We start from the raw sequence: 13,401 nt of genomic DNA on the forward strand, positions 1-13,401 counted from the left end.
ATGTTCAACAAAATTGTTATTAGTTGATACTCGATCGTCATACACGAATTTCAAAATGAATATAGTATGGACTACATGGTTTAATTTGCTGAAATCTAGTTTATATAAACTAGTTATCCATTGCTATTTTTTGAAAATCCTCATTAGAAAATACTTTATACAACGTATAGTCGTATATACTTTCTGCAATACAAAATTTATACTACTTGTATATGTGCTCATTTTATTACCAAATTTGGTAAAGGCCCTTAAATATTTAAAGGATGAGATATGTATGTGTTAACAAATTTATAGCAACTAGTTGTGGTACGACGTTGTTAGAGTTGAGTTTGTTGAACCTTTGGCTTTTTTTTTTTGATTTGGTAGCCAAGTTTGAAGGAAGTCATGCACAACTCATAAGTGAGTGTTTTTTTTTTTTTTTTTCCAACTCATAAGTGAGTGTTGGTTTTTTTGTTTTTGTTTTCCTTCAATTTGGAAAGTAATTAATTATTTTTTCGAATCTCGGAAAAAGAACTAAAAGTAAGAAGTACAAGGAAAAAAAATGATCATACATAAAAGATAAGAAGATACATACTCGTAAAAGAAAATATATCAGAGTTTCTAATTGAATTCAATAGAGAATAGGTTCTCTAAGAAGTTGGGAGACTAGAAGAAGTGAGACTAGGGTCACCTTTAATGATGAGATCAACAAAAAGGCCCAAAAATATATTTTATACTCAATCACGATCCCTCACATGAGAGCTCGTAGGGCTTGTACTGTGAATAGAGGGTGTTTGGTTAGAGGGATAGAAGAGGGTGGATAGGATAAAAGAGGAGGGATTCAAGAAATCTTTTGTTTGTTTAGAGGGATGGGGGTTCGGAGGGGGGTTAGGAGGGGGATAAAATATTAAGTTATCCCTCCAAATTAATGACCAAGGGGGGTAGTATAAGGGATGGGGATCAAATTTAATGGATAAAAAGACATTTTTACCCTTAATGAAAGAGAAAGAAGAAGGACATGTTCACATTTATTGAGCTGAATGAATTGAACTGAACTCAACTGATTGAAGCTGAACTGAATTGAAATGAGTTGAAATGAATATTTTATGAGAGAGGGAAATTAAGAGCTGAACTGAACTGAATTGATTGGAGCTGAACTGAACTGATTGGAACTGAAATGAACTGAAATTAAGCTGAAGTGAACAGGCCCGGAAGAGTGAAGAAAGGATAGTAAGGGTAATTTTGTATTTTGATTAGTTATTCCAATCTAATCCCAACCCATACCAAACAATGGAATACACTATTTTTATCCTTGTCCCATCTATTAATTCCATCTTCTTATCCCACGTCCTTATCCCACTTAATCCCATCCCTCCTACCAAACGCCCCGTGAATGGATAAGTTGGTCCAGACATCTCTAGTATAAAGAGCTCGTAAGGCTTGAATTGTGAATGGATGAGTTGGTCCAGACATACCTAGACATCCCTTATATCAAGATTCGTAGGCCCAGAAATATATGTTATACTCTGTCACACTAACTCTTGATACCATGTTATTGGACCAATTCAATCAAAAACTTAAACTGATGGTTGAGCCTAAAAATATGTTTTATACTCTATTGATGTAGATTTTTTTGAAAACCTCTATCATTCTAATATATATATAAATAAAATAGGCATTTTCAGGAGCATTTGGAGCGCCACATAAGCAAAGTCATTATTTCGACCAATGAAAAATTAGATTTAAAATTTATTTTAGAATTAAAAAATTCAATTGCTACATAAGCAAAATTAACGAATAGGATTTGAGAGTTTATATCCAAGCATTATTATAAATTAAAATAAATTAGATAATTTTTTTAAGTTAATATAGATAAGTAAATTAAAAAGATAACACAAAATTTTTTAAAAAAAAGATAGATGTTTTTTGAGAATTTAATTAATGGATGATAAAATAGGTTGATTTAGCACAATGATATTACATACATTAACATAAACGTTTTTGGATATAAAGCAAAAATATAGATGTTTTTTTTTTTTGAAAATTTAATTAATAGATGATAAAGTAGGGTAGTTGATTTATGTTATTCCATACATTAACATAAACGTTTTTGGATAAAGCAAAATAATTAAACAAAATTGATTTACATGGTAGAATTTATGAAGTCTATCATGATATAATAATAATAATAATAATAATAATAATAATAATAATAATAATAATAATAATAATAATAATAATAATAAAATGATTTTCTAAATTCTAAATAGAATTTTATGAAGGCTATCATGAATTTCATGATAGCACATAGTTAAAGTCGAACACCCTATATAAACGTGACACTTCCCATCCCATTCCCACTCACCCTTATAAACGTTACTTTAGCTCACCATTGGACTCACCCCATATAAACGTTTATTTAGCTCACCACTGACTTACCATCTCATTCCCACTCACCCTTATAAATGCATGTTTCTTTAGCTCACCATTAGACTCACCCCATATAAACGTTGATTTAGCTTAGCTCGCCATTAGTTGGGTCATTTATTTCAATATTTTGGTGGATGGAAAGTAATGTTATCGTGGAAGGTTGATATTTATCAACCTTCTAGATGGAGTAATGATTAACTTATTTTCAACACTTTAGTTTTTCATTAGGGATGATATGATACTAATGATTTGTACACATTATTATGCTTTTGCTAAGCTTCATTCAAAAAATCAGTATACTACTTATCTTATTATAAGTCTTTTTTTTTTTGGCAACTTCTATATTCTAATGATTGGTTGAGTAATAGTTTATATCAAGCAATCAAATGTGATAATGAAATTTCATTATAAAGATATAGTTTTATTCAATTAGATTAATTTCTATAATGCAACACTCTTGATATGTATTTTTCATTTAACAAATTTATAAATTCATATCTTTTTACTATTTCTCCCACTGTCTTATTTTTACCATATAGTTTGGGTTTAATTTATTAATTTTTAATTGTATAAAGTTGATACAGATGAAAAGAATAATGGCGGTCTAAGTTATTGTTTGTGAAACAAAAATAGTGATTCTATAACTATATATGTATAGAGAAACAACACGTTTTCGTTATACAAACGAAAATACAAAGAGGATTTATGATTTATATTATTTAAAAAACAAAATAATATCTTTTCACATTAAAAATTTAATCCTAATATCCGATGAATAATGAGATAATTTAAAATATAATTTCAAGTGTCAAACAAAAAACAAACTACGAATAGTTATTTACGGAGTAGAATTTAAATTTTGTAATAAAAAAAAATATCTTTTAACATTATGAAAATAATCTTTTCAGATTTATGTATAAAACACCGTGCATCGCACGGGCTTTCATCTATTGTAAATAATGCAAATGTCAAAGTGCTAAAAATCAAAGGAAACACTTCATGAAAATTATGGTTGATAATCATCATTGTCACATGTTTATCCTCTAAAGATGAACGTAGACTATGTTATGTCGTGTCAGGCTCATAAGGGGTTGTCTAGGCAAGGGCATGGTCTAGTCCAATAATACATTGTGCCTTAAATTTCAAAAGGACGACAATCCAAGCACAAACATGCCCAATGTATCAAAATATGACGTGCTTAAATGCCTAGGCTAAAGTTCATTAGTTTTTGTTATGTCATGCTTTATGATGTTTTTCAAACAAAAGTGTGGCTCGTTTACTCACAACCTAATATGAAAAAAATGACTATTTATAATCTTGATTATACAAAAAAGAACCTAATATGAAAAAAATGACTATTTTTAGTCGTGATTAGAAAAAAAAAAAAACACTTAGGGTCTGTTCATATTTATTGAGCTGAACTGAAATGAAATGAATATTTTATGAAGGAAGGAAATTAAAAGTAGAACTGAACTGAAATAAAGCTGAAGTGAACATGCCCTTAGTTTCAATTTAGTAGTTTCATTTTAACTTTTATAAGTAGTATTCAAACTTTTAGAACTCTGACTAAAAGATCACATTAATATATACTCCGTTAACAAAATATATATAGTCATGTGATGTTCTTTCAATTTTTCTTCTTCTTAAATGTATCACTTGAGATTACACTATTCACACATTAGCTTTGACTTAATTTTTTAACAAATATATAATAAATAAATGGTATTATGTAATATATTGTTAAATTAGTCACAACACATACTTTTATAGTAAAATATTTGTAAAGTTTTACAAGCATCTAACTAAAGATATTTAAGGTTAAAGTATTGTTATAGTTTTTTAATACTCGTATCAAATTTTTATTAATATATAATAAAGATATTAATGGTAAAAAATGTACGTAGTATATTAAAGAGTGTATAAAGTGAAGATGAGACTTTCAAATTAAAACGGAAAGATTAATATAAAAAAGAAAGAAGAAAAAAAAAACAAAGAGCACCGTGGCCATACTGAAAGCAAAGAAAAAGATAACAGCAATAAGATAAACCACATAAATAAGATATGGCAAGACAAATGGCAAACTCCCAATGGATGAAATAATATTTCCTCCCTAATCTTTTAACCAAAATCCAAAACAAAAATCCAAAACAGAAAAAAGCTTTTGGATCATGAATAATACCAACGCCACTACTAGTACTAGTTCTAGTTCTAGTTCAAGGCACTCCTTCATTTTCACATACTTAATTCTTCAACTTACATAAAGTTTTTTTTTTTCTTGTAACAAAAAAAAAAAAAAAAAATGGCTAGCATAGCATCATCAGTTGCTGCTCGTCTTGGGTTTGCACCTGTGTTGTCTAACAAAAACTTGTCATCACCAAGGAGTACTAGGTTGGTTGTTCGGGCAGCTGATGAGGCTGCTGCTGCTCCTGCACCCGCTCCCGCCACACCCGAAGGTGAGGCGAAGCCTAAAGCTGCTGCTAAGCCACCTCCAATTGGACCCAAGAGGGGTTCTAAGGTAAACTCATTGTGTGTTTTTTTTCCTATGATCCGTGTATATAAAGTTAACCTGGCTCTGATACCATGTTAGTAGCGATGTTATACCATTCTTGTCAGTTTGGATGATAAGTTATCATATTGATTACTATGCTAGAGTGTTAGTGATATCTGATTTGTATTTGATGGCTCGACTTGTCTTTGCTTACATCCTACTTGATCTTATGAACCAAAAAAATAATTAGCTTAAAAGGGTTGTCAATTTCAAGTTATAATCCAAATCTTATAATCATGAATTTGTACCATACAACATATCTAAGAAAAGTATCTCTAATTAATCTATGAACTAAGATAGCTTAAGTTGTTGATTCATAACATATTCTATTATTAACTTGTGAATCGAGTAGAACTTATACGAGTAGAACTTATACTGTTAATTTAGAAGTAAAGAGGTGACTTCCAATATGATATCAATACAACAATTTACAGAAAAGTAACGGTAGTTTAAGTTTTCGAGTGAGATGATCTCACGGTGTTGCTGCATCTTGAACTCCTAATTGTCATGATTCCAGCAACTTGTTAAACATCAATAACTCTTTAGATGAACTAAGATTTTCGGTTCACAAAACACAAGTTTTAGGAGTAAATTTACATCAGGAAGAAAAAACATATGTAGTACAAGTATTTGCATATTTGTGTACTAATATACGAACATGAAATTCAAAATTGGTACATTGCAGGTGAGAATCTTGAGGAAGGAATCATACTGGTACAAGGGTGTTGGCAACGTGGTTGCTGTCGACCAGGTTAATAATCTCTGCCCTCGAAGTTTCATCTATTATAAGGCCTCTTCGGTATCATTGCAGTTTTTCAGTTTTTTCGAAAACCATGTATATAACTAGGAAATTTTCAATATGCAGGATCCAAAAACAAGATACCCAGTTGTGGTGAGATTCAACAAGGTGAACTACGCGAATGTATCAACCAACAACTATGCACTGGATGAGATTCAAGAAGTTGAAGTTGCATGAGCAAACTATATTAATATATGTGCTTCTGCTATAAGTTTGTGAAATTTCCAAACATTTAGATGAATTAGGAGCTATTCTACTGTCTATCCAATGTAAATCTACTACTTTTGAATATCAACTTCTTGCCCATGAAAACTGCTCATATATGCTCCTCATCATCAACAATATTAACCATATTCTTTTCATATTTATAGCGATCAAAACGTGGGGATATATCATTTGATTGTTGAAAAATTCCCTACAGTTTTTGGCAACTCCATTGGCAAACGTTAGTCATAAATAACATAAAACCCGTCGCATGCTGCTATTTACTCCTATGAAAGCGATAAATAGTCGAACTGAACTGTCAATCTGTTATATATGCTGCTTCTGAGTTTGATTGGTTGTAATGTAAGCGGTGCAGAGTTGTAGAAGTAGCTTATGGTCAGAAGTTATTTCACCAGAGTTAGTAGCAGTACAGGAGTAGTGAAGAACTAACAAGATTATGCAAAACAGACAGAAAACAATTCTGACATAGCAGAATAATGATATCATACATTTCAGAGGAATTTGTGAGTTTAATCTTCTTCTGCAATTTCTAATTACGGAGTCTCAGGGAATAAACTCAAAGATGATCAAATTCAGAGTCTCAGGGATCTTTCTTCTAAAATTACCCGTAATTTAACCAAGAAAACCCTTAAACTCCCACGTGTATTTGTAGCAACTTTAAAAAAATCAGTAGCAACTGGTAAGACATTCGTGTTGTACTTGTACATCCTTAATGAGATTTCAACACAATCTGCCACATTCTTCAAGCAGCAGCACTGATAGGAATAAGTTCACAACACTTTCTTGTCATTCGCAATGCATTCGACTTATACTCAATATTAAAATGTGCACAAGAATCAAGCTCACTAAAACAGTCTTATGAGCTTATCTAGTATCATCAGCTGACAATCCCCTGTGACCTAAGCCTCATTTGCCATTTTACTCAGTAAATTGAGCCGCACACTGTGGGTTACTAGGCTATAAAAAATCTCGTGTTACCCTATGTCCCTTATTAACAATCTCATAAACGAATTTGTACTCATTGAAAAAAAGAGGTCAGAGCCAAAAAAAACCTTCAATTAACCATCGTCAATTCTGTAACTTTGCTCTGCTGCTAAAAATCATGTCATAACAAAGATTTTTGCTAGGAATTAGCTCAGAACAGGGTAATGAGGAAGATGATTAATGCAGAAAATAGATAAGTAACTGATATTTGTATTGATGATCAGTGTAATCAAGCAATACAATCACTCTTCATTCGAGAGGAAGAGTATCTCTCCAAGTTTGTTTACTCAGTAAATTTTTGCATACCCTCCTCCTCAAGCAAACCTCTCTTTAATACAATTAATCATAACAAACTAACTGACTTTAGGGAATAACAAACTAGGAGATGAATTACAAAATTGCCCTCAATGCTAACAAACTTTCTAACAGCATGTTCCAGCTCATTCATCAATTAGATGCTGAAGCTGATTTAGTTCTCTTCCTAGCATAAGTGAACCGTATAGCAGGCCTGGGCTGAATATTGGGCTGATTCCTTGCAATTTTATCCTAGAATTGAGGTGACAAGCCTACACTAAGATCTTGGCTTCAGAAATGCGGATATATACGAGTAAAATGAAGGAGCTCCAGAATTCTCAAATTCCAAACATTATACATCTACAATCTGTTTGGCTGTTTTATAATCCAGAACTCACAAATATCAAACATTATACTCACAGACCACTTCATATTTTCTTCCTAAGTTGAAAGTTGTTATAGAATTTCCTTCAGATGATAATTAAAATACCCTTTGATATCTCATTTTACCTTTGTTACAGGACTTTCAGCTGATATAATTCTTGTCTTTAAAACACATGCACTTATCCTGCCAAATGCAGTATACAAATCAGAATTGACAATAGAAAAACGAACTTGAATAATTATTTTTTTCTAGTTCTCAAGCTCCTCCAAGGTTAACCTAAGGCTTTATCTTCTTTCTAATAAAATAGAACATAGAAATCATTGCAAGCTTGTATCCAAGCAAAAGCAATTGTTATCATCCGGCCTTTACTTGGAGTGAAGTATCTTACAAAAATTATACTTCTGAATTCTTAACCACCTACAGCATCTAGTGCCTACGATAAAAACTACTTCGCATTCCATGATTTTTGACTCCTTACACATTTGACTTTACCAATTTAAATGGCCTACTTTGAAGATACTGCAAGTCTGCAACATAGAGCCAGATAGCACAGATAAAACGAAATTGTTGAAAGCATACACGAGGTATAAGATCAATTGGGAGGTCAGAAGTGTTGACCAAATTGCATTTTGTGTACAAAGATTTTTGTTTTTGTTTTTGGTGGAGTCCAGTATCAATAAATGACTCATAAATTAAGTGTTGCATTTAGTGTTTTGTGCAGGCGGTGGATACTACCAAGCTGAAGTACAGACTCGACACATACAAATGGCTGTTGCCAATTGATACCATTTACAAGTAAAAGCTAACCTTGTAAACAAAGAATAAGAATACCCTATCAAACTCTTCCATCCATGCCATCAAGAAGGCCTGACCACAAACCCTTTACTGGTGGTAGCTGTGCTACAAAAGCATTCCACGGTGGGTAACCAACTCCACTTCCACGAACACGACCATCCATGCGTAGGGACATATACCTGTAGATGGTAAATGATGCATATAAAACCTTTATGCAAATTCTGAGAATTTAGAAATAATAGAACCTTCCAAAGCCTCATAGTATTAGCTTGTATATGCACAGTACATACAGGACAGAATGGGTTGCCTAGTTCAGTAGTTCTGATACTTTGCAGGTTCATCAATATTATTGCGTAACAAAGACCAAAGAGTACGAAGCTACACACCATAAACTGATTTTTATTATGTAGTTTGACTAATTTCTTTCATTCATAAAATTTATAAACATGGCTGGTGTATGGTGGCTTAACAAGACAAACACTCCATTAAAGTGCATAATTCATTGATAACATTCCTAAAAAAAGTTTCTTTGTAGGATATGTGACGCCATGTAGGACTTTTCATAAAGTAGTAAGACTTTATGTAGATTCTGGTAGCTATTAATTACTATTGAGTTCATCGGGGCAAAAAGATCATGATTATTGGAAAATGGATCAACTTGGGGGACTCTTTGTTTGCAAAAGCATTTAGATTTCCTACAACAATAACAAAGGATTATCTGTTCCAAACATAGGAAAAACATAAGCAGGCTGCAACAGAAAGCTAAAGTAAAGAATATATAGTCTGAAGGGGAGGGGAGTTTTCTTCGGGGCTCTGTGCTACAGTACTTACACTGGAGAATCAGAGGAGACATTTGCTAGCTTCTTCTGTTCATCTATCCACCTGTATAGAAGAAAAACAAAAATTTTAAGAAAACAAAAGAGAGGAGCGTAACAAATATTGAAAACAATGGACTCCACAAATAGATCCTTACTTGGACCATTCAGATATATTAAAAGGCAGCAATTGCCAAAGCCTTTTCCTTTTGCTAGTCAAATCCTTCATATCTTCACTCTCATCAAACTCAAAGGTAGGAAGCTCTCCATCGGTTGCAAATGGAACCACGAGTACCCCACGCTCCACAAGCCTCTCAGTGAAAGGTTCACTAAGCTTATAGGACTCAGCAATAAAGGAACCAGGACCAGCAAGAATAACAAGGCGAGCAATCCCTCTTAATGAACTAATTGGAATCGTCTTCTGATCAACAATACGGACCTTAAGATTAGAGAGGTTCTCTTCCCTTGAAAGTCTTGCTATCTGTGCATTTTTGGCCTTGTTCTCTCTACTATATAGAAAGGCAAAGATAGAAACTGCGGCCACATCTATGCCAAGACCCTTGAGAATTTCAGGGACTTCATCTGCTCTGAATGGATTTACAAGAGCACCAATCAGTTGTGTTACAGCTATTAAAGTACCCAAGCCACCACTTGCCATGAAGGCAAGGTAAAAGAACATTCGAACAGAGCGGAAAGGAGTAAGAACTTCACTCCTTATCTTGGCTGTAGAACTGAAGAACAAATAAAATCATGAATACAGGGAAGCCATACTTGGAAATCACAACCTGATAAGAAAAGCATTAGTCAAGTTAGACAAAAGGGCAAGCATTTAAGTCAGAAACACTGTTGGAAAGACATGTATATCAGCTTAGAACTCAACACGTCACAACACAATTGCATTCATACAGTCTATATCAAGGACCTGAATATGTATTTAAAGGTTTGATAGTGGCACAAGGAAGGGATGATAGATGGTCCACTGATCAACTTTTTTGTATAAGATTGCTAGAACCTATACAAAACTTCTCTATACTTGGCACATATTTATTATTTGGCTAGCCATATTAAAGAAGGCTATAAAAGTGCAAAGTAGGCAAAGAGTTCACCACCATATAAGTGAAACTGACATATGTTCTACGCTGAAAAGAATCAAGGAAGAAACCACTACAAGTACTTTTTAATCGCTTATAGATGGAAACAGGAGGAATAGAATATCCCAGTTCAGAAGGAATATTGCTGCAGCTGTTGTAGGCTTGTAGCTGAGCTGCGACATTATAAAGTGTAGTGTGACAGGAATGAAACCGTGTGGGATCGGATATCTGTAAAGTTAACGAGATCAAGACTATGGTCAACCAGAAGATCAGTGGCAATGTGGCATACTGAAAGAAGGTTTCTGGTTCTGAATAAGGAATGGCTAGAAAGTATATAATTGTTTCTGTTTCAGTAGTGGCTATTGTTGGTAAGGCCTGATCGCTTGTAAACTTTTAAGATTCATGGGAGGGGAGTCCTAAGTCCTTAAACCGATTCGATTGTCATGAAACCTTAGATTTTTATGATGGAGTCCACGACGGAGAATGCAAAATTTTAAACATAAATGAGGAACTGTAACATAGTTCCTTGTAAAATACCCACATTCACATGTGGCCTATTTCATGTGGCCTATTTCTTAGGGATGGAGGTATTCATACATAATCATCTTCATTTAATTTCAACTTACAATACCTTTTTTCATAGGAACATTGGACCTTTGAAGCTCTGACTAGATTTCAAGAAAGCATACAAAGTAACATTACAGAGACTAATCTCTAAACTGTCTAAATAGACATGTATGGAACATTGCCAATATTATAAGATATAAATTTTGAGCGTATTAATTATAAACAACAAGAATATATATGCAATATACACCTTTTTGGCTTTAACAAGTCTTTGGTGAGGCGAACTTACAATAATTTATTATAAGTCCCCCGCATACAAGATTTTGACATTTTAAGTTGTCTAATACCTCCGTTTTGTTAGTTGAAATGTATTCTTTTTTAGGAAGTTTTCTTTTAACTGACACATTTCTTTTTGGGATAAGTTTTTTTACCTTGCATTTACTAGCTACCTCACTTGCTTTATCCTTTTCTCTAAGGCCCTGTTGTATAAGTTCAGTTTGATAAAATTCAGTTTTCTTAAAGAAGAATTATAATAGAAAATCAGTAAAAATAATTTCACTTCAGCAAAAATAATTTCAGTCTAGTATAAATAATTTAAGTTCATCAAATATAATTTTGTTTCAGTAAAAATAATTTCACTTCAGCAAAAATAAAGTGAAGTGAACGGGGTCTAACTCTTTCCTCTCTCCTTAATATATGTGCCTAATCAAACGCATTAACTAAATAGAAACGGAGGAAGTAAGTAATAATTGTTCCACAAGCAACCTTAAAGGCTTAAACAAGTCAAAAGATTCATAACCTTTCAGTTTCACTATATTTTCTCTTAACTATGATCATTTAAATTAAAAATTGAACAACATCAAAATCCAACATTTTAACATATCACTATGAAATGAAAACAATGTCAAAATAACACAACCACCATAAAATCACATGAAATTAAAAATTTAAGGAAATTACAAAATGAACCAAATAAAACCTGATTTCATCTGAAGGATTGGATTCATTATTTGAAGCAGAGCAAGTAAAAATACTTCTTCTACTACTACTAAACCCATTACCATAACTAGATAGAGAAGAAACCTTCCCAAAATCCAGAAATTTTTGTGAAAATTTGGAGGAATTACTCCTACAATTTTGGAGAGATAAATTATGGGGTGCCCATTTCAGAAAAAGGGTAAATGGGGCCACGGAAGCCATGGATTTATGGAGTATAAAGTGAAGGTGAAGTACATCAGCAAAGAAGATTCATCAATGGTGGAAGTAAATGTTAAACAGTTTGATTCACAGCTATCTTCGTTTTATTTTCTTTTTTTTTTTTTTTTGCGGGGTTTTTCGTTTATTTTTGGAATGGTAGAAAGATTGAGGCTGAAATTTTGTATCCTTTTGATGACTAGAATTGTGCCACGGATGTTAAGGCCGAGCAAAACTACCCGAAATCAGATCCGTAACCGTTTCAAAAATTAGGGTATTCGATCCAATAATCATAACGATTCGGGTATCCGTTTCGAGAATTTGTTATCGGGTATGATTATTGGATATCATTTTAAAGTTAACGGTTACCAAATCCGATTTGATAAGCATTTTTTTTTCCTACTTAAATCTATTTTTTTAAATCTAAACTCTTACACTTTACTTCATAATCACTTTATAATATCAATGATTAGTAATATTATTAATAATTTTGTCAAGATGATATGGTATTGTTGTTAATTAGTGTTAAATGATATCATAATAACTACATTATTAATTTTAATTATCATTATTTGATATCTTATTGGGTACTCGATAACCGATCCGAAAATCCAGGTACCCGAATTTATCATTTCGGTTAAGGATATCACTTTTAGTGATTTTTGTTATCGGTTACCTGAACCGTTAGTACTAACGGTACGGGTAACTGTCCCATGCTCACCCCTATGGATGTCCTCCCATGTTTCTTTGTTCATGCTTAGTTTAGGGGGTGTCAAAAATCGACTTTTTCCGGTTTAACTAAATTTAAACTTAAAAATTATTTTATTTAGATTTCGACCTGTATTATCATTATGGTTCAACGTGATTCAAATTCAATACAGACCTGATCCAAATAGACTCGATCAAACCCAACTTAATGACCTAAATTGACACCTTGACATTCTGACAACCTTGTTATACAATTTTTATCTAATTAAGTCAAATTCAAAAAGACCCAATCAAAGTATCAAACCCAACCTAATGACCCAAACTATATAAAAAACAATACGTAATAGGTGCAAGTTTTTATCTTTTTTTGCATAATATCACATTAAAGAGATCAATTCTTATCAATCATCAATAACTATATATTAAAAGACACACCACCAATGACACGTGTCATTTTCTGGGGTTTTTTTTTTTAATAATATTCAATTAAAGAAACAAATCTTATTTACAAAAATAATTCTCTAATCTTATATAATATATTTACTTAAAATAAAAAGATTTGACATATTCTTTAACACGAATATTTT

At 32.4% G+C, this 13,401-nt stretch overlaps 2 protein-coding genes across 2 annotated transcripts; one reads left to right on the top strand and one right to left on the bottom strand.

Moving 5' to 3' along the window:
- The first annotated feature begins 4,624 nt into the window (after positions 1–4,624).
- LOC145570349 (photosystem I reaction center subunit IV, chloroplastic-like) lies at positions 4,625–6,075 on the top strand. The gene is made up of 3 exons (XM_081629400.1): positions 4,625–4,924; positions 5,643–5,708; positions 5,823–6,075. The coding sequence occupies exons 1-3, from the start codon at positions 4,709–4,711 to the stop codon at positions 5,931–5,933; spliced, it is 393 nt and encodes a 130-aa protein (XP_081485526.1). The 5' UTR covers positions 4,625–4,708; the 3' UTR covers positions 5,934–6,075.
- A 2,165-nt stretch (positions 6,076–8,240) lies between these two features.
- Positions 8,241–12,295, bottom strand: LOC145570350 (protein LOW PSII ACCUMULATION 1, chloroplastic-like). Its single transcript, XM_081629401.1, has 4 exons — positions 11,892–12,295; positions 9,413–9,985; positions 9,271–9,321; positions 8,241–8,618 (listed from the first exon to the last, which is right to left on the bottom strand). Exons 1-4 carry the CDS (start codon positions 12,110–12,112, stop codon positions 8,480–8,482), a joined length of 984 nt encoding a protein of 327 aa, XP_081485527.1. The 5' UTR covers positions 12,113–12,295; the 3' UTR covers positions 8,241–8,479.
- Between the last annotated feature and the right edge of the window lie 1,106 nt (positions 12,296–13,401).

The sequence above is a fragment of the Chenopodium album genome, chromosome 12, assembly GCF_948465745.1.
Source record: "Chenopodium album chromosome 12, dcCheAlbu1.1, whole genome shotgun sequence".
Lineage (NCBI taxonomy): Eukaryota > Viridiplantae > Streptophyta > Magnoliopsida > Caryophyllales > Amaranthaceae > Chenopodium > Chenopodium album.